Source organism: Aspergillus nomiae (assembly GCF_001204775.2).
Source record: "Aspergillus nomiae NRRL 13137 chromosome Unknown contig00354, whole genome shotgun sequence".
In the NCBI taxonomy this organism is placed as follows: domain Eukaryota; kingdom Fungi; phylum Ascomycota; class Eurotiomycetes; order Eurotiales; family Aspergillaceae; genus Aspergillus; species Aspergillus nomiae.
In genome coordinates this window covers 14,261-34,808 of record NW_015378409.1, presented here as the reverse complement: position 1 = coordinate 34,808, position 20,548 = coordinate 14,261, and the positions used below count along the sequence as shown (strand labels likewise).

The following is a 20,548-nucleotide window of genomic DNA, read 5'->3' as shown; positions in this document are numbered from 1 at the left end:
TTTATAAATATCTTTTGCTGGTATATATGCTGAGTCTTTTGTCCGGACTACGAGTTGCGTTCAACTCAAATCTTCGTGGTTGGTAATGTACACTCTATCGCGTATGACTGAGTGAGAGACCTTTGGTTTTATTAATACAACACAGGAATGAACCGCTCCTCTTTATGATAAGGTAATGTTAGGTCTAGATGGTTGTACTTCATATATACCAGGAATCGCTATGGGTTGGCCTGCTCATTCCTTTAACCCCTGAGAGCATGTGCCACACAGCAAAACGCAATGAGAGAAACATCTACGGATAGATAATATAGGGATCCAGGATAAATAGTATAGATCAAACGATAAACAATGCTTTTTGATATCTTGTGCTCCTAACTAAAGATATTATTTCCAGTTCTTTTCAAAGTCCAGATCCAGCTGTTGGTATTAACATATTCACATAAATAAACAAAATCTATCAAGAAAGAAAAAAGAACAGGAAATGAAGAAAAAAGATCCAGCCCAAATAACTGTTTAACGCATTCTAGGACTTGTCTTCTCTTCGTGCTGTAACTTGAAAAGGTAACCGCCACTGCTCTGATCAGATCATGGGCCACTGACCGTGATACACGATCTCATGGGGTGATCAGGCTGGTAGCGGTCCCCGAGGCTCGTCAGGTTCATATCCCAGTCTGTTCTTATCGTGCATAACGTGGTCGGAACATGCAGTAAGGAAAGGTCTTTGACTATTTCGGGTTGGTTGCCCAGTAAAACTTCTAAGCCGTTGTAGGTGATTCCCGGGCAGTGTAAATAAATAAGGAGTGATGTCTTTTCAGGATTAGCAAAATGAGGTCTAAGCATTTCGGTTCAGGACATCATAGGGGTTCTTGTCCTTGACGCCGGAAACGTCTGTGGAGGCCTCGACTTCTTCCTTAGTGACCTTCTTAGCACCATTCTTCACCGGGGAGAAGCCCTGCCCAGACTCTTGGTTGGCCAGACGTGCCTTCTGCTTCGAAGAAGCGCGAGTCCGGATCGGGGAGTTATCGGCAGCGAGCTGTTGGGACTTCTTCCGGAGTGCCTGGGCCTTGTTGATAGCTTCATCCTCAGTGGCTTCGCTCGTTTCGCCGCTCATCTCGACGGACTTCTGAATCTCACGGCTCACGCGGTGCAATGCATCCAGACCGGCCTTCTCGGCAGCATGCATGTGAGTGGCCTGCTGAGGGCTGGGGTCCTTGCGAGACAGATAAGAACGGATGAAGAAGCGGACGAAAAGATAAGTCAGGGGCAGAAGATAAGTTACGTTGAGCCAGATCGCAAATCCTTGACCGCTGGTGTCCATGCAAGTAACCATGGGACCCACATGAGGTTGCGATACATTGCCAGCGATCTCGGACGCATAGCCAACATTTTCGGCAATCCCTTCCGCGCCAGCTGCCCGGAAGCCAAGCTTCTTGAGCCATGGCGCGACCCCAGAAGCAGTTGCAGTCGCCATGGTAGAGCGGACTGCAGATGCCGCAGCAGCAGCCTTGGACTGGGGAGGAAGAGTGTAGTGGACAAAGAGGTACGAGGCAGCCCAGGTGGTTCCGACCAGGAACTGGGTGATTTGCATGGAGGTCAGAGAGCGCTTAATCACGCCGGGGACACGAATGCGCAGAGCAGTCAGGGTATAATAAGTGTACTAAGTTTTCTTAGGTTAGCTCGCTGCAGGATCTCGCATTCAACCAATCATACGTACCATCATCGCATGGATAGCCGAATTGACCAGGGTGAAGATCCAGATGGGCGGGGCGACGTAACGGATGCCGGCCCACATGCACATCATGGCACCGGCATGGTGGTAAGTTTGCAGGGTTGAGCTCTTCTTGCCCTTGGCCAGGATAATTGCAGTATCCAAAACCTCGTAGAACTTTGACAGGTAGAAGATCCAGCCCAGGTAGGCCAACCCTTGATTCCACATCCGACCGACATCAGTAGGGTCAGGTACTCCGCCGTCAGCGAGCTTGTATTCGGGATTGTGAATGGACCACTGGTTGTCCAAGGGGTTGTACGTGGCGGCATTTCCGTAGCCACGGGGACCATTGATCTTGCAAAGCGCATCTACCACACCCACGAGGCCATTGGGATCATCCCGGTCTGGCCACGAGTTCCGGAACGCCTGGAACATGCCGGCGAAAGTCCATGCCGAGTACACGGCAAGGAAGACATTGTGAAGGATGACGAAAGCCTTGAAGATCTTTGTCTGACTGAATCCCCAGGGCTTGTATCCGCGACTCTTGTTGACGCGATTGAGCAGGCAAACGGTGACGGCGTACACACTGGCAATGGTGATGGGCACGCGCACATCTAGTAGTTGGTTATACAGCTGGGGAGGGATATTGAAGGGTTGGTTCCATGTCGGTTCGGAGGCCTGGGGGGCTGGCAGAGTGGTAGGGAGTTCGTCTGGGGGGAATTTCAATAACGAGGAGGGTGGGAGGCCGATGCGCAGGACTGCTGGGCCTGACGCGGTCTCGAGATTCAGATCGAACATGTTGCTAGATTTCCCACAGTGGGGAGGGTCAAGTTGCAAGATGAGGTAAGGAGAATGGCTTTGTATCCAAGCTCACTTCCTCGAGAGTGAGAATCGCGGTTCCCGTCGGGTTTAGGGAAAGAAAAAAAAAAGTGGAAGAGAAAAGTATAGAAAACCGGACCGGAGAGAAGGTCAACAAAAAAGAGGTATTATATTATATATGGTGATGAATACCCTCTGTAGCTAGAAATTGGAGCCTGGAGTGAATGCAGGACAACCCCAGCAGCAACAGGAAGATCAACTTGGTCGGCAATGAGGCAATTGGCGAAGGAAAGAAAGGAAGAATGGAAGATAAATGATCGCCCAGACTCAGCCAAACAGACCAGGCCTTCACGTTTGAGTTCTGGGGTCACCAAACGTTCCGGATCAATGGGAGCGAAGATTATCTGCGGAAGTGGAGCCGCGATGCATTTTGTTGGGAACTTGGCCCTGACGAACACGCTGCGAACCTCGGCCCCAACAGTTACGTAGGGAAAAATCCATCCAAAGGCCCGTTGATCCTTGTTCAAAGATGCTTGTGAACAAGGAGTGTCTCATGCAATGGCCATTGGCTCAAGGGCTCTTTAAGTCTTTCAACAATTGGCCTTTCTATCAAGGGATCAGCACCCTATACGCAGTATCATCCAAGACGCAGGCGTGATTGGCCACACGCGATGGGTTTCCGCATTGATGGTCTGATGGCAGGCACGACGGATTATCAGTTCTTTCGTAATGCCGTCGGCATATCTCTCGGTTCGATTTGGAAGGCAACCAGATAAAGCCCGAGACTGAACTCTGGCTTGTTTGTATGATGTTTACTGTCATTGGCGCAATTGGTGTACTATGTAGAGATCCACGCGCGATGATGCGACGATGATGAACTGCTGCTTGGTCTTGCCATGGTTCTCCAACGCCTTCATGCTACCCGCTGACTCAGCCCGTGCATGACTCGTGGCGATCACCGCCTTAGGCCCCAATCCTTGGCCTTGTCAAATTGTTGAACTCACATGATGGCGTATCATGGGAGTCCGCCGACGCTTGCACGCCCAGCAACCATTCAGGTGCATTGAGATGTTCTCGTCGCCCTACTTCGCATCTACATTTGCTTGATACATCCGCACACTGAATATCAGTCATCTCCATGTACAAATTTCTACGATATTGATGTGCTACCTAAGCAAGACAACGCCAGATAAGTAATGATACAATCGCTACAACAACCCAAGATCTCGAGATACCCTTACAGAGTACATACGTAAAGAAAAAGCAAAACAGAGCCCCAGGAAATATTTATGTTTGAATGCTCTGCTTAGCGTGGCTTGGTGCCAAGTGGCACCGGAGGAGGCGTCGGGGATGGTGCATTCACTGGAGTAGATCGCATTCCTGACTTCTTGGGGGGAGGCGGTGGTGGAGCCTTCTTTTGACTAATGGACTCTGTGTCAACGCTAGAGTTGGAACGACTGAGATTGGGATGAGGAGGCACGGGCGGTGGCGCTTGGTCCGAAGGTGTGGAGCCCTTCCGGTCGTCAAAGAAGCTGTTTACCCGCTGGGAGATCCCGTACTTCTCATTGAAACCACTGAGCTTCTGCTTTCCTGCTTGAATCTTGTCGTCATGTTTCTCGCGGAAGTCCTTAATAGCGGACGTAGCGCTGTGCACATCTGACGCAGACACGGTGGAGGACTCCCGTCCAGATAGGCTCCCCCGGGCCGGCGGGGGAGGAGGTCGAGACGGACTGCCGGAATTGGTCCTCATTTGGGAGAAGCGTGTTTGCAGTTCACTGACCGGAGCTTGACCGATTGACCCACCAGTAGCTGGGGACGCAGACCTCGGTGAATCGCCACGGTTTCCGATTCCCAGAGAGGGAACGGAAACTCCCACCTGAGCAAGGCGAGATGTAGCCCCTTGATTCAGGTAGCCATCAGAGGTCTGTTCTGTGGTAGGATGAGGAGAGTATGCAGGAGGCGGCGTAGGTGAATGGGACTGTGGCGTGGAATTGGTCCGTGAAGGAATTCGGGGTGGGATGCTGGGTCTAGCGCCAGAAGCCGCAGAATCTGCTGGTGACCCCGTGCGTCTAACGGGAGGAGGGGGGAGGGTACTCGGATCAACGCCTGTCCTGTTTGCACGGTACGGTAACGGAGGGGGTGCTGGTTTCTGGGGTTCTGCCTCGGCTTCCGCTTGCTCTTGTAGACGAGTATTCTGTTGGCGAATCGATTCTTGCGACAAGGGGGCACCTAAACCCCTCCGGTCTGGTGTTGTCTCATTCGGGACAGCAGCGGCACCGTGATATTTGATATGCTTCGGTGGTGGCCCAAAGGCTGCTGGGTCCTTGAGCGACGAGAGCGGCTTGGAGACGTGTTCCTCACGATCGCTGTCCTTGTCTTTGCCTTTTCCCATCCATCCAGCCTATCGGGAGAGTAGCACATCGTCAGCTCATCTCTGGTCGCTTTGCTGTAATGGTTAAAACCCACCACTTGGTTAATGCCTTTGAAATCGCCCCGCCAGCTCTCCTTTTGCCCTCCTTTACCCTTGGGGTGCCAGCCCTCCTTGAATACTCCCTTCATCCCACTCATTGTCGGTGCGGCTTCTGTTGGCCACGAAAAGACCTTCGTAGATTAGCGAGTGATTGGTGTCAATGCCGATTCGACTAGGACCGGTAACGATAAGAATGAGTTCGGTATGCCACATCGTCACTGACCGTTAGACGCGGGACCATCACGGATATTGATGCCCCTAACGCATCTGGGTTAGTGCAGGTCTGGTTACGTTATCTCCAATCTCCGACAGGGTCACGTGCAGGCCGTTCGTGATCGGCTGTCATGATGGTTCCGTCGGCATGCAGAATGACCACCAGCAGTTCTATAAATATAGATGTTTACGGCCGGACATAGTCAGCTGTGCCCACTCTGCATCTTCTTTCTGGCGATGTCTTGTCAATCCACCCTGTGCTATGTCAGAACTAGAGGCCAAATGGGCCACTAAATGCTAGCCAAGGATTGGCCCCCAAGAAACCGCTGCGCAACATGGCTCTCACCATAGCCACTCAGATGTCGATCAAACCCATGGATCGTTGGTTGGAATGCGCAGAGGTTTGCGGGGCTGACCGCTCCAAGAATTTCCTTTTATTCTTCATATTTTGTGAGGGATCTCTTCCCCGACCCCTCGTGAGTTTGCGACGCCATCTACAGAGTATCACGGTCTTTGTTACAAGTGTCTGTGCAACACCGAGGGGCACGAACAGCTCCTAATGTCGACAAACCTTGGGTGCCAGAAAACTCTCTTGTAGCCTGTGGATGTCCCGCATCTTGAACATCAGCGAAATGAATCCATGCCCTATGTGTGCCATCCACCCAATGGTGATCGGCGTTTCATCTGATGGCGCCGTTCCCCTCTGTTGCTGATTGGGTAGCTGCGGCCCTCATTGTTCACTAGTAGGAGAGTCTAGTAACAAGTACTAACAACTGCTGGCGAGATGCTGCGCCATGTCAGCTTCCTTTGTCTAGCATGCTTTCCCTCGCCTTTCTTTATCTTATGGCTCTTTGCCTTTGCAGGCCCTCCCTTCCCGTCCTTTTCCTTCTGCTCGTTCCTGAAATTGCACGACTATCATGGACTATAGCACAAAATCAAGCGTCCCGCTCCTTTGACTTATAGATCGACTTCTCCGGTCGCATTGCGTCTACTTTGACTTTTGATGATGCGGTAGGTTACATTTAATGTGAGACTTAGATGTCATCCATGTTCCATCCCTGATTCAGTTTGGTTGTTGGCACTACCGCACATATGGATCCTTTTCCCCCTCGCAAATCTGATGCCTGTCTCTTCGTTCCTGTCGTGTGTGTGGGTATATGTTGATAGTTCTCTTCAGATGTACTTAGGGCTGTGCATTAGGACCTACAACTCTCAAGGAAAACCAAATTGATTTACTTCCATCGCAAACATTAAGACATGGAGCATCCCATGGTCGTCATGCTGAGCGACACTCCCGCTGGGCCGTCCAAGTTGCATGCCCATGATCGGGCTCGTCAACAACCCGACTGTGCTGGGTGCGATGTATGGTCGAACAAACGACTGCTTTGGGACGCTTCAGAACCCTTTATAGGACTTGAAACTACAATAAATACTGAAAACTCCCCAGCTACCAACCAAGCGGTACAGACGGCCATGGCAACTGCACAAACGAGCGAGACCTCCTTTCAGATAGAAGGAAACCCTGACCCTGTTGTTAATATGGGACATTTGGAGACGGCCACATCGTCCCTGCAGTCAGAAACAACATCTATACAACCCCCGGCGGGCAACCGACCTACAGGTCTCCAAGTTGTACCGGTTTTCACTCCACCCGCGTGGAGCTCGGTATCCTCCTTAACAACTACCACAAGCTTAGCTACACAGCCTGAAACGACATCCACCACCGCTCCAACCACCACCCAATCCGCACTTGGAGCAGCAAACAACCGTGGCGGCGATGGCATCAGCACCAAAACAACCATCGCCATTGTCGTACCCGTTTCCGTCGTCGGGCTTGCCCTCTTCGCGGGGCTTTTATTCTTCTTCCTAAAGCGGCGCCGTCGGGAGAGGCAACTCGCCTCCGCGAGTAATCCATCCTTAGTATACGCAATACCCAAAAGAGAACCATCCTGGGGGGACTTCGGCTCAACCCCGCGAGAAAGAACCTCTTTCGGGACCATGGCACAACGACCCATACCGCATAGCCATACACTCACCCCAGATACCCAATCATTAAACCGAGAACTACGCCCGCCGCCATCGGCCGACAGTCGCAGCGGCGTCCGAGGCCGCTTCACCGAACAGGTTCACTCAATATACGCACCCGACGGAAGTCCAATGGCCTTGACCGCTGAAAACATGAGCCACCATGAACAACACACGCCTCGATCTCCGGCATGGCCTCTATCACCATTCGAAGATTCGACCAACAACATCAACAAACACAACAATGACGATGCGGCTTCGGTCGTTTCGAGGCTCAGTGATAGGCCGGGTCCGACGCAGAACCGGGACTTGGATGATGTGTCGTCTATCTCGTCGATAGATGACAATGAGCGAAGGCGAAATACCCGGCCTTAGGCATGCGGAGGTGTGTGTATTTGTGATATTGGTTGTTTGGCGTCGTGGTCTCGCTCTTGGTCTTTTGAGATTTTCCATATACTATATATTCCTACCTATATCCTGTGTACTGTACATTGACCTAGGTTCTCTATACTTGAAGCAGAGAGTTCCATTTAGCGATTGCATTTATATAACCTTGACAAAAACAAGAACCATCCTATTATCCCAATTTCCCATAAGTAAGGTAGTGGGTCACGCAACTTGGCGGGTCAACCACGCGTTTTTCCGCGCCTCTTAGAAATTGAAGCTATTCAAAACACCGAAAAATCTGCATTTCTATAGAACGTCTAAATAGTCTGACGAATAGGATATTGAGTAATGTTATGACCTAGAATACCGCAACCAGAGCACTTTGGTGAGGTGTGTACGCGTTGGTTTTCTGCTTCATAGCAATTTGGGTTGTCCTATTAAAGAATCCGCGGTAATCTAGTACCTCTGTTGCGGGTAGTAACCCCCGTAATTCTGCGTATAGTATGAGACAGGATCTCCTAAACCTGGGATATGCTGTCCAGGTGCGCCTAAACGTTATATCAGTCACCAGTCACTAGTCATGTGGCATGAAAGGGTAGATAGTTGTATATGGAGATGCTTACTGGATGTAGGTGGTGGTATTCCAGGTGCCTGCAGGTTTCCGTAATCTGGCAGGGGTCTATTTGATAGGGCGTCGTTTTGTTTCCACTTCAGGAAGTTAGCATGCCAGATAGAACTAGATAGTGAATCTTTTTTCAGTACATACACCCAATTTAATAGGTCGGCCATGGACCATTTGGCCGTGAAGTTGGCAGATGGCCATTGCCGCATGCTCATGCGTGTCTAGGTGTACAGAAGCATGTCCCTGGTCGGCATGCATTTCAATACTCTTCAAGTACCCAAGAGATTGAAAAATAGGTATAAGATCAGCCTGGGTACAATAAGGGACAAGATTTCCGATATAGACTGTGGTTTGGTCCGGGGGAGCTTGCAGCAGAATCGATTCATATGAAACAGACTCGGAGTTCTGTGAACTCCCCTGAGGTTTCTGGTTGGCCCAGCTAACTGTAATTGCGCGAGATCCCAGCCAGTCACCGTTCATGGTAGCAATGGCTTGCTCTGCATCGGTCTTGTCACTGAATATAAGGAAACCATGACCGCGGGATTTACCCGATTGTAAATCCCAGATGACTCGAGCGTCAGATAGTGAGCTGAACGCAGAGAAAGCTTTGCGTAAGATGTCATCATTGACTTCAGGACTAAGATCTCCCACAATGACACGGTACTGACCCGGTGCGTCTCTTGTATCTTGTTGGATTTGGTTGGCCCAGCTGACTTGAATTTCCTGTATATGTAAATTAAGAGATTAGACGACCCTAGAAGATCCTAAAAAAAAAAAAAAAAGAACTTACAGTATCAAAGAGTTTCAGACCATTCAAGGTCTGCACTGCTGTTTTAGCAGATTGTATGTCAAAGTATTTAACAAGGGCGTAGTTCAGGCCCCCGTGTTGGTACTGTGTTAACAAGATGAAATTAGAAAACTAACCAGTTAAAACAATGGTATTAAAGCTCCGATATTAGGCAAATAAAATAGTGAAGTGTAAATATGCTTAGAGCAACTTCCACAGCCTCTACCTATTACCCACATTTCTATCAGGAATAATTTTGAGATGCTGCACAGCTCCAGTAGCGGCAAAAGTCTCAGTGAGCATATACTCCGTCACTCGCGGTGACAGGTTGCCAACATATAGGTGTACATCCTCGGGTGCCCCGGATGTATTCTGTGTAGCGAAATCCATGATTTTAGAGTGAGTTAAGATACTAGTTCATAAAAAGCGTGAACTATGGGCGGAAGTCGGTGGTCATCGACAAAAGAACGGGAGGGGCACAATGATATATTGGTTAGTTTGAGTTTATTGATCATCCGGGATCTTCCTATATGCGGATTAGCATAGGGTTTGGGAAACAGAGTACATCCATAGTTTCCTAGTCTACTTATATCACCGTATATTTATGCCACGCGCGATTTTAGTGGTGTATTGGACGTAAATCCCTGATTTGCTAAAAGATACACTTTCCAGAGGACCAACTCAGAGAGTGGTCAATATACAATATCTGGTTCCTGTTTCTTCTGATTTGGAGTAGGGTACTGGACTCTATCACCTTGTGGTTTTCATGCTATTAAAAATTTAATTAAGGGCAGGCCGTAGATTCAAATCCTAGTAGGGATAATTGAGCCAATAGCATTAACATGGTTTGATTATATCATATTGGATCTATGCTCAATATATACAAAACTTTTGTGCCTACACCAGATTCAGTAGTGGTGCATGCATTGAGGTATATGCACAGTAGTCTTGGACTTAACGTCCACCGAAATCAGGCTTATAAGCAAGCACCTTGCCCTTCATCAGTTCTCTCAGGGCCATGGTTGCATACTGACTGGAGCCCAGCTGGAACTTCAGAACGACGGCAACTTTGTCGGCAGAGTCGGCATTAGCTGCGGTGCTTTGCTTGCCATTAAGTCTCTCCAATTCCGTCTGTACGAACTGCTCATCATCCGCGGAATACAATTTCACCTCGGCCGAATAGTCTGGTCCCATTCGGCTGAGGAACTTCCGGTAGCTTCCACTCAAGCTGATATCCTTCCATTTACGGCGCATGTCATATGGGTCTAGACCGCCTCCTCGTTCGCTGCCCATGAAGCGCTTGTAGAAATCACCCATAGCATTGGCGGGATACAGCACGTCGAATCCTGGCAAGGGGAGGACAACGTCGAAGATGGTGTACTTGCCGCTGGCGGCTTCCTCAGCGGTCAGGGCTCGGGCGCGCACGAAGGCATCGCTTGCGGCGTAGGCGCTGTCCTCTGCTTGCGGGGCAATGATCACCTCGCCGTCTGCATCGACATCAGCGGCAGGGCCATTGGTGTTTTGGTTCTTGTCGACGTGTTCGTGGATGAGGACCAGGTCTCCCTCGACAACTTTGTCTCCGTACAGCCGCCACCGCTCGCCTGCAGCGAAGTTCCAGACCAATGATTGGTAGGCGTGCACGTACATCAACCGTAGGTTCCGGGGAATCGCCTGCAAGGCTCCGAGGTAGTCATTCTTGGAACGGCCCAGCTGGCGTATCAAGTTAGCTTCTGCGGAGAACTTCCGAGGCATCTTTTCAACGGCATCGCTGATTCTACCAGTCGTTTCGAAGATGTGGATGGCCTCTGCGCGGGCCTTGTCATCTGAGCTTATCAAACTCGTCGAGTTCTCGCCTTCTTGGGCAGCGGCTAGAACGTGGGGACTATAGTGAAGGATCGCATCGCAGGCGCCCTTCAAGTCTCCTTGCAGCATTTTAACACCCACTGTGTCCGTCCGCGTCGCGAAGGTTCCAAAGCGCTGGAGACCGTAGTAGTTGAAGTAGCCACGTTCACGCAGGTTGCGCAAAGCCGATCCCACGCGCTCGGTCGCATTCTTAATGGCAGTTTCACGGTCTTGGAGATCAAGGCCTGGGATCTCACATTCACGGAGCGTTATAACGAACTCGTTTCCGGCAAGATCACCCAGTTCAAGGCCGTACTTGCGATACTCAAAATCGCCAAGTGCCGCATTACGGAGGGTCGAATTCAGTTTCGCAAGTCGATCAACATGCACCCGGTGCGCGCAAGCTCTTTGCGTCGTGACTCCACGTCGGTCCTTAGTGCCGGCAAATTGGAAGCTCTTGGGATTCAACCTCAAGGTACGCGCGATATAGGATATGACCTCCATAGTGTCCTTATTCTCCTTGTAGATAGTAAAATGCAAATAGGGACCTCCGAGCTCATCCCAGTTGACACGACCTTGATTGCGGCCACCCTCGCGAGCACCCTGCGCTTTGCGTTTGGTTCGGTTTGCAGCGACCGAGATGTTCATCATGCCTTCGCCATCCGTAGAAGACTCAATCTGCGAATTGAAGATGCGACGGATCGCCTGGTGCATCTTGATGCGCAGATCGCGATCGTTTACAACAACGGTTCCAAACTTACCCAGTTCACTTGGGCGGGCTTTCTCATTGGACTGGGCGCGCTTATACAGCGATATGATTTTCTTAGCGTGGTCGGCGCCAAAATAGGAATCCAACAGCGCCTTGTCCTCATCTGAGATATTAAATTCGACTGCAGGTGTCTCCGCGTTGGGTGTGGCATCGCTCGCAACCGCAGCTTCCGCCTCCTCCTGTGGCTTGTTCTCCACTGGTGTTTCCGTCTTATTCGCAGAGTCATTGTTATTCTGTTCCGACTGAGGTCCAGCAAGGGTATTTAGGTGCAGCACTTCGCCCGAGGGAACGATCTCATTGACCAAGAAATCGGTATACCTGAAATTAAAACAATTCTAATCAGTTGACGGCTTCCCCTCATTTCTTGGGGAAAATACCTCTTCTTCAAAATGCCAGAAAATCCCGCATTCTCTGCGCTAACAAACTCGGTAATTCCAACTTCGGCCTCCTTCAATGCTTGAGCGTCACTTTCGGAGATTTCCGCCGGTGCTGCTGCGGAAGGGGGAAGTGTAGCTTCATCTGCCGTAGAGGTATTGTCAACCTTCTGCCGCTTACGCGGCGACTCAACAATGTCAGCGCCTTCCATTGTGAAAGAGAGCGGGGATGATATCAAGTTGAAGCGGGAGCGATAGCAGATGGCTGATGCGGACTGTCGGAGCTTCAGATAGGTTTTGCTTCTGCCGCGCCGAATGCGGATTAGCGTAGCCCTAGCCCTACATGTCTCTAGGAATGTGATACAACGCGTTTCTTCGAGTTGACTGGGGTTATTTCTGCTTTCATCTCGTCTTTAATTTCTGCTATCTTTATTACGAAGGGATTTAGTATGCTCTAGGATACAATACTCACACTCAGCAAAGTTTTCAATAGCAGTATTTGGTATATATAACACCTTAACCATTCACTTGTCAACCATAGTACTACTACTAGTAGTGTAAGAGTAACGCCGTAAATTAAGAAGCAATTTCTTCATTTGTGACTAAATTAGAAGTTGCATATGACAGGTTCATAGTAATATTCTTGTAATATGGACAGAGGTGTTATTATAGATATCATTGCTGCGACGACGGGGAAATAAGAAGATTGACATTAACCATCATGTTAAACTTAACCTCACAGGTGATAAAAACTAAGAAATGGGATCTTGTGCACAATCTATACGCTTCCATACTCTATGGAGCTAGCGTAGTGAGCACAACTGCCAGATACACATCCTTCAGTCTGCCACGACCCTCTCTCCTCTACCAGTGTCTCTACACTCGCTGGCCAGATGCTCGGAGATCGCAAGGTCAGAGGTGAAACCTGCAGCACTAGACACAATCACTGCCAAATAAGACACCTGAATATAATACTACTCATTCGAAAAACCACCAATAACAACCGTTTGGCGATAGGGTACCCTGGTCCTAATCATATGAAGTCGATCGGCGCTTTCTTTGTCTGTTGCTCTGCAATCTTTCTAACCAGCATGCGTCCCCTGAAGTCAAACCAAGAAATATGGAGCCACTTCCGCATTTCTTCTTTTTTCTTGACCGAGGCTTGTTTTCTTTGTGAACTTGGCGATTAACTCCATCCGCTCGTTCTATCTAAAGCCCCATGGCGACGATACCAAAAAGGCAGAGAAAGCTAACGATAGGTGGTCGAAAACTGATCTTCTTGCTGTTGGCGGCCTTGATCTACCTTGTGCTTTACCATATCCCACCTCCGCCAAAGACCAAGAACAATACCAGTTCGAATAGAAAAGCCCCCGAATATGATGTGGACACTACTCCGCGATATCTGCATCTCTCCTCCTTTCGTGAGGACCCTGATTCAGAATACGAGAAGAGGATATCGGATGCCCTGCTAGAGATAGAGAGAAAGGCTCTCCGCGAAAGAAACTGGGATACCTCCGCAGAAGATCGAATCTGGCAAGTTGTGCTGGGTAAATACACCGAGTGAGAATCAGATTCCTTGGAGTTTGAGGAAGAAAACAGAGGATGGAAGTATACAGTAAGGGTGACTCCACATAGAACTAGTCTTACTGTATACTATGGCCTGACAGCTCGTGGATGACAAAAAAGCATCCAAATTCATCACCGAGATCTTCTCGGGTGTGCCAGATCTCAAGAAGCTGTATGATTCTTACCCGAACCATGTGATACGTTCGGGCCTGATCCGATATCTGATTCTGTGGTACTACGACGGCTTCTACACAGACATGGACGTTTACCCTGCCCGCGCTATCAAGGAATGCCCGGCATTAGAGCCACTTTAGGAAGATGGACCCAGAAGCCTGAATGTTTCTCTGGTGGTAGGCACTGAAATCGACGAGCCGCATGCCTCCCCGCGCCTCATGCGCGGACCACGCTACAAAGAAAACACGATTCTGGAGGTCACTGGACCTGGAGTATTTACCGATGCGGCTCTGGATGTACTTTCTCAGACGCTGTCCCCGACGCACAGCTTGGTGGAATCGTCTGTGAATGCGGATGCGGACATTGGAGATCTCGTTTCGTCGTCCACTGGGGTGACTCAAAGGCGAGTGATGTGGGCCCCGTTCAACAGAATCAAAGAACTAGTCTGTGTGGACGCCTCGGAGGCCATGGATGGAAAGCCCATGGGGGGCGTCTGCGTCCTGCCTGTGAATGTATGGGGAAACGGACAAAGACACAGTGGTGCCGAGGGTTTCCGCAGTAAACATGCATGCATCAACCATCGCTTTGGGAGAACCTGGAGGAAGGGCTGGATGGAGTATTTCTTTGGGTAACTCAGGCGGTTCTCTTGTTCTATGGTTGAAAGACGTGCCACAGCCAAGAAAACTCTTTTAGGGTCCTTACAAGCAACTTCCAAAATGCCAAAGGGAAGATTTGGAATACTTGTCACAATGACTCTCCAAGTCTCTTTCAGCAAGTATCTCGCCCATGAAACTCGACTACGGGTGGGTTCAAAGGGAACTGCGTTTATACGGCCGTTATTTGGCGAAGCCAGGGATAGTGGAGGTATGGATGGTGATATGGTCACTCCAAGGGACAGCACACCGAAGAGAACCATATTACCAAAGCTCTGACCAACATATGAGGATCTGGCGTTACGTGATATACGAGGACATGACAGTGATTCTACGGGCCTGGATAACATCAGCATTCTTTTCACTCCGACTGCAATATGTTTTTACTGTATTATATTTGAGCACTCTGTACATAGTCGAGACCAAACTTTTGTTGCTCCTTTAATGGGTTGCTTCTACGTAACACGATTTAGTCCCACGAAAGTATTAAGCCCTAAACCCATGCATGTCACGAGAACAGGATGCACAGAGTCTGGCAAATACATCTGCAACCTAGGACGAAGCCCTAAGTTATTGTAGGATCGACCACTGCGCTACGACCTCCATAAGGGAAAGTCTAGCTCAACTCTACATGGAAAGACCCAAACGAGAAAGTTAACAAACGATCTCATAGGGCGGTTATCGACTGATCCACATGACTATCTCAGCATACAGAAAATATCACAAATACTACAACTACAGCCTACTCCTTACGCTGTAGAACCGACCCCCACACTTCAAAGACACACGTCAAACGCCTTTGAACCCCCCCCCAGAGTGCCACAACTTACTACTCAGACCACGTCAGCATCAGCAGGGCCAAGGTTACATATATTCATGATCATGGAGCTCGGTAGTTACCATAGCTTTACGCTGCAGAACCCTTGATTGTGATGGCTCCCGTTATGGCAACGAAGAAACGGCACCTGGTGTCCCAGTGTCTAAAGATATCTTTTGCGGTACACAAGTGTCGTGTAACACGATACTGGATTTGTCAACAGTCCAACGGTCTAAACGTGCCCTTCTTAGATCGAACAGGCGCTTCCCTGAACCACGGATATAAATGCTGGTATGATTTCGTTGGGTATTTCCAAGTTTTTCTGTTATTATTTCTGAATTCTTCCCCTGTTGATATCGATATCCATATGCAAGGACCAAGTAACTTCAGAAAGCATTGGTCTATATACACCATGAGTGACCCGTCATTTGAGCCATCGAAAGCCCAGCTACGACATGACCCTATATACTACGTGAAGCCAGCAACCGAGGATAGAGATAAGCTAAAAAGATGCATCGATATACTCGAAAATCAGGAGATACGTCAATGTTTCCGTGAGCTGGAAGACGAACCGGGAGCTGATGAACCCACTATTAAGAATGCCATCGACCGCAAAAAGGCCCTCTTGATCGACGGTATCACTGTCGATGCGAGCCTGCATGATCTTGTCTGCGTGTTCGTCGATATACCTGAGACACGCCCTCTCAAAGTCCGTCGATGTCTCCTTGATTCTAAAGAGGAACTCCAGAAGAAACTTGATGCTGCCGAGCACCAGGAGCAGTCTATTGATGCGCTCATCCCAACTGAGCCAGTTGAGGATGGGTCTGTGAGGATTAGTTACAATTTCTACACCAGGGCTGACAGCGGTAGAATGGCGTATGAGGAACTACTGCGTCTTGTCGATGTGTACTTTGAGAGTAGGTTGACTGATTCAGATCTACCAGTTATCCTCGGTGATGGACTCCGGGTGGCCCAGACTGAGCCTGGATTGTGGCGATTAGACCGTGGATATGTCTACGATAGAAACCCACTGGGCGTGTCGAAAGAAACCTTCTCTCCGGCTTGGAGCAGAGCAATAGAACGAGAGAGAACGCATGGATAGACATAAGACTAGTTAGTATGGATATCTCGTTGTTTTCAGTTTGCGGATTCGTTTATAGCAGGGACCTATGTTTGAGAGGGACGATGTGCATGTAACATAATATATGCTACGATTGTTCTTTAATACTACTATTGGTATCTATCAGTTTGTCTCTTCCGTTCAAGGCCCATAATCTCGCAGCATGCTTGACGGGATTTTGCTCAAAGAGAATCAGCCGAGCGTTAAAGAGCGAACTCACTTATTGGTCTGGTGTGATGAGCTTTTGTGTTTCGGGGTGGTAGTACCTCAAGACCTGATGAGATTCTACCCTTGATTCATCTGCGACCTTCAAAGGTTCAGGTATTTGGAATTGCATAGCTTGAATGCCGTTGAATAATCCACCTGAGTTGCTTTGTTTTCATTGTTGGGTTTGCTGAGCTGAAAGGCCCAGCTGAAGAATAGTATCAGCGTGTCTTTAGTATACATTATGCAACTAAGGATTCGGAACAGCATAAAGACAAAATTCCCATGAATCACCAAAAATAGCCTGGTTTGTAAAGAAGTCTCCTTTGGTTTCAGACCTAAGTCAGGCGATATGCGTTCTTACACCGGGAATATAATAGTTATCCCAAGCCCTACCTCGATCTTCATCTAAATCCCAACACGACACTAAAAGCAAGCAACATTGTATTTGCATCTGAGGCACCTTTATTGAATAAATACTGACACATCGCAATGAAATTTCCACTACTCGAGTCTCAATATTGTGTCTTTACCCAGAGAAGCGGACACACCCTGAGGGTATATAAACAGGTTTGATCTTCGCTTGATAACATCTAAACATCATGAACCATTGGAATAGTTTCCATTCCAGACTAATACCTTTTGAAGTTCAAATCTTCTCAAAAGCAACAGATCAGCAGACATGGCGAGGCCCCTAGCACCAAGACCACCAAGACCACCAAGTCAGCCCCTGCCACCAAAAGCGCCAAAATTCTTCTGCGCCAACATAGACGCACAGGATCGTGTCGATGACCCACCAGATTCTTCTGTCCTCATAGATTATATCAGAAATGCCTATGAGGAAAGCGTACCCCGGGATGAGCAGTTGCGCAAGGAAAAGCTTTTCATGGAGGGAGTGATGGTTGATGCCCACAACACAGACCTCGTGTGCGTCTTCGTTGATGTGCCGAATACATGCGACGCCACAGGAATCATCTGTTCTTCCATTTGCGAACTGGAAAGAAGATACCAGGACGTCGCCGAGGACCATATTGGTCGCCCGCGAAGACCCAATGACACTGGGTATTATAACGATCACTTTGTCTGGGGCTGTGGCATCCACCCTGGACATCCACACGCTTCACTGAGGCCAGGGTTTGCGCGAATTTGCTTCGCGTTCCCGACCAAAGCTGAACATAGTGGCCATGTAGTTCAGCAGGTGTATCGCAATCTCAAGGCAGTATATCGGCATCGTCTTTTGCGTCGGTGCACTCTTCCCATTGAATTCAGGAATATGTACATATTTGTTTCCCAGCCGATCTGGTACTTCCATCGATATAATCCTCTGACATTCAGGAGAGTTGGAAGGCTACATGATATTGCAGATTGAAGAGTTTGGGAACTCAGCAGGCTATACTGGCCCCCCCCCCCCCGCTTTTTGTTTTTTCTATCTTTTTCATATTTATGTGGAGCTTAGGAGTCTGTACTTGAATGAGAGACGGCCTGCTGCTTAGTATCATTATTTCCTTTGCGACACGTCTGCGGCTTTTGGTACGTGCTGGTCATGGTGCTGAGCACTCATCCGTTCAATGATCAGAGCCTTTGAAACTAGAATCTATAATGCTTGAAGATAGGTATTGGAAATGACCATGGAGGGTAGTCGTTGAGTACTTTGCCGTGCTAGACACGAAATGCCATCTTTATGGATGTGCGTAATAACTAGGGCTTTTGCCGCTTGTCTGGGAAAATACCTTTGCTCAGAGTCGAAGGTGGCGTATGACGGTAGCTCTGCTAATAGACCTTGCCGTGGACTCGGAATATGCCAAGGCATATTTAGGCTGTGAGGGGAGTTTCCTCGTCTGCTGCTCTAAACACCGATCTCTATTATAGTAGTTTCCGGAAAGTAGAGGCTTGTGTGTGGGTGTTTCCATCTGGGATCCCTGCGAACTTTCCATATACCAATCACTCTAGGCATGAAGCCGCAAGAGGCCAGCTACAGGAAGTTTCACTCGGATCGTACCATATTGAAGAGTACAGATGGTCTCTCATGATCATCATGGTTGTCCTCATTAGAGCGGGCAGTTCCCAAGTCTCCAGGTATAAATATCAGTATGTTCTCGTCTGAATTCTTCTGGTCTCTGTCTACCAACTCAGTCATATTTCTTCATTATCTATTGCCATTCAGACCTGAGAAGCAAAATTCACACAGCCCAGTCTTAAAGATGGAGCACAATGAAGCAACACACCAAATAGAAGCCCCGGAACCAGGATCTCAACATGAGAAAACCACCGAAACACCCCAAGATTGGCGATGCATGCCACGAGGGTTCCAGAGAGACACAGAACCAGGCGAAATTATCAATGAGTTCCAGAATGATCTGTCCGAGCATAATCCAGGTTTGCAACTGCATGAAGGTCGGATGATTGCGCAACAGCAACGTTTTGAGCAGAAGCTCGTGGTTAGTCTGACGGATCTGGAACTCGTCAGCCTCCCCTTTGATATACCCTGCAGTGGCAGCGAAACGGTCAATGCCTGCGATGCCGTTGAGAAATGTCTGGCAGAAGCGGACAGGATCCCGAGGGACAATGTCGCTCACATGTTACACCCAGAGGATGAAATTCCTGATGGAAAGAAGAGAACTTATTTCATGTTTAGAACATTATACGAGACTCAGAGAGACGTGCTCGACTCCGATTTGAAACCGATTATCGAGGGTATTAAGAAAGCTCTGGACAAGAAGGAAGAAGGTCGAAAAATGGTTCTTCCGATTAAGTGGAAAGATTGTTATGTGTTCACGGAGGGAAGGATTGATAATATAAAGGAATGGAACAGGTCGCCTAGCAACATCAATGCTGTATCGTTGGATTCCTGGTGAACTGCATGGTCGTTTTTTTTCTACTGCTATCAATTTAGTTGTTGGTTAGGAGCTTCTGCTGAAGGAGAACATGGGTATGCAGTTGCCAATTGCTATCTACAATGGAATGATTTTCTGTGTTGTGGTCATTGAATGTATGCTTAAATACTAGCGACAGATAAATTTGGTTCGAGTGCAGATCAGTAACCATTAGTCTATCTTTTATATCGCACAAATACATGAATATTGAGCCTGGGTCCTGCAATGATCACACGTGGATGGAACCTGAGTGTTACAAGGCTCTGCCGGTGTTTATGACAGTAGAAAACTACATACAATGGCGGAGTGTGCCTTTGTTATATGCAAATATCCTGTGACAGTGGACTCTTTGCCACTGATATCCAAAGCGGAAGAAGCCTCGAGTCTACAAACAATACACTATAGGGGTAAGTTCCTCAGATCATTTCTATGGCACGGGAAATTCAATACTTTGTCAGTAGATTGCTACGTTGGAGGTCTCCGGCGGCAAAAGCCTTACATATACTATGAGGTCTCTATTATCACCGGGAAAGAGAGCATCTGGTGTCTAAAGTTAAGCCGAATCACAGGATATTGAAATACGTGCATTTCCCTGAGATCTATAAGCATAAAGATGAACCCTATTCCTTCTCATCTCTATAAATCTCTTATCCAACATCCCACATACCTCCTACCACTCTCAAACCCTCACCAGAATCAAAAGCCACAAAATGAAATACAAGCAACCAGGGCCTGAGAAGTACGAGTGACCATAAACGACCCCAGTATGGGTCTGGACAGTCAGAAACAGCCAACCCAACGAGGCTCATCTTCTATATCTACACGAAGATCATCACGCACCGAGCATCGAGACCGTGCGCAAGCTAGGTCCTTTTCATGAGTTCAACTAACCTGAATAATATCTGTATATAGGCAAGGTGACCGAGCGGTCTAAGGCGCACAGTTGGGGTACGCCTGTCCATCAGAGCTTCATGAGGTTTCCGTGTCATTAATTTGTCGAATCCCACCCTGGTCATATTCTTCTTTCTTATTTTAAGCAAACTTTTGTCCTAATCTACATATCTATCCATCTACATAGCCCAGCTATTCCAAGGATAAGCACTCCAGTCAAAGTGTCGACATGCC

The 20,548-nt window shown here is 48.5% G+C and overlaps 9 protein-coding genes across 9 annotated transcripts; 5 read left to right on the top strand and 4 right to left on the bottom strand.

Annotated features, from left to right (window-relative positions):
* Positions 1-832: 832 nt before the first annotated feature.
* On the bottom strand, positions 833-2,563 carry ANOM_010092 (elongation of very long chain fatty acids protein; the record flags this gene model as incomplete). The annotated part of the gene is made up of 2 exons (XM_015555348.1): positions 833-1,657; positions 1,715-2,563. Coding segments are annotated over 2 exons (1,656 nt in total), but the record flags the coding sequence as incomplete, so codon positions are not given.
* Positions 2,564-3,833: 1,270 nt separating this feature from the next.
* On the bottom strand, positions 3,834-5,095 carry ANOM_010091 (uncharacterized protein; the record flags this gene model as incomplete). The annotated part of the gene is made up of 2 exons (XM_015555347.1): positions 3,834-4,928; positions 4,994-5,095. The coding sequence occupies 2 exons, from the start codon at positions 5,093-5,095 to the stop codon at positions 3,834-3,836; spliced, it is 1,197 nt and encodes a 398-aa protein (XP_015403263.1).
* A 1,372-nt stretch (positions 5,096-6,467) lies between these two features.
* ANOM_010090 (uncharacterized protein) lies at positions 6,468-7,610 on the top strand (the record flags this gene model as incomplete). Its single annotated transcript, XM_015555346.1, has 1 exon — positions 6,468-7,610. One exon carries the CDS (start codon positions 6,468-6,470, stop codon positions 7,608-7,610), a length of 1,143 nt encoding a protein of 380 aa, XP_015403264.1.
* Positions 7,611-8,358: 748 nt separating this feature from the next.
* On the bottom strand, positions 8,359-9,421 carry ANOM_010089 (uncharacterized protein; the record flags this gene model as incomplete). Its single annotated transcript, XM_015555345.1, has 3 exons — positions 8,359-8,967; positions 9,035-9,136; positions 9,269-9,421. The coding sequence occupies 3 exons, from the start codon at positions 9,419-9,421 to the stop codon at positions 8,359-8,361; spliced, it is 864 nt and encodes a 287-aa protein (XP_015403275.1).
* Positions 9,422-9,985: 564 nt separating this feature from the next.
* On the bottom strand, positions 9,986-12,228 carry ANOM_010088 (pseudouridine synthase PUS7; the record flags this gene model as incomplete). The annotated part of the gene is made up of 2 exons (XM_015555344.1): positions 9,986-11,960; positions 12,020-12,228. 2 exons carry the CDS (start codon positions 12,226-12,228, stop codon positions 9,986-9,988), a joined length of 2,184 nt encoding a protein of 727 aa, XP_015403274.1.
* A 1,007-nt stretch (positions 12,229-13,235) lies between these two features.
* On the top strand, positions 13,236-14,388 carry ANOM_010087 (uncharacterized protein; the record flags this gene model as incomplete). Its single annotated transcript, XM_015555343.1, has 3 exons — positions 13,236-13,556; positions 13,684-13,845; positions 13,897-14,388. The coding sequence occupies 3 exons, from the start codon at positions 13,236-13,238 to the stop codon at positions 14,386-14,388; spliced, it is 975 nt and encodes a 324-aa protein (XP_015403271.1).
* A 1,250-nt stretch (positions 14,389-15,638) lies between these two features.
* On the top strand, positions 15,639-16,328 carry ANOM_010086 (uncharacterized protein; the record flags this gene model as incomplete). The annotated part of the gene is made up of 1 exon (XM_015555342.1): positions 15,639-16,328. One exon carries the CDS (start codon positions 15,639-15,641, stop codon positions 16,326-16,328), a length of 690 nt encoding a protein of 229 aa, XP_015403270.1.
* Positions 16,329-17,232: 904 nt separating this feature from the next.
* ANOM_010085 (uncharacterized protein) lies at positions 17,233-17,919 on the top strand (the record flags this gene model as incomplete). The annotated part of the gene is made up of 1 exon (XM_015555341.1): positions 17,233-17,919. The coding sequence occupies one exon, from the start codon at positions 17,233-17,235 to the stop codon at positions 17,917-17,919; it is 687 nt and encodes a 228-aa protein (XP_015403273.1).
* Positions 17,920-18,751: 832 nt separating this feature from the next.
* ANOM_010084 (uncharacterized protein) lies at positions 18,752-19,405 on the top strand (the record flags this gene model as incomplete). Its single annotated transcript, XM_015555340.1, has 1 exon — positions 18,752-19,405. The coding sequence occupies one exon, from the start codon at positions 18,752-18,754 to the stop codon at positions 19,403-19,405; it is 654 nt and encodes a 217-aa protein (XP_015403272.1).
* Positions 19,406-20,548: the final 1,143 nt, after the last annotated feature.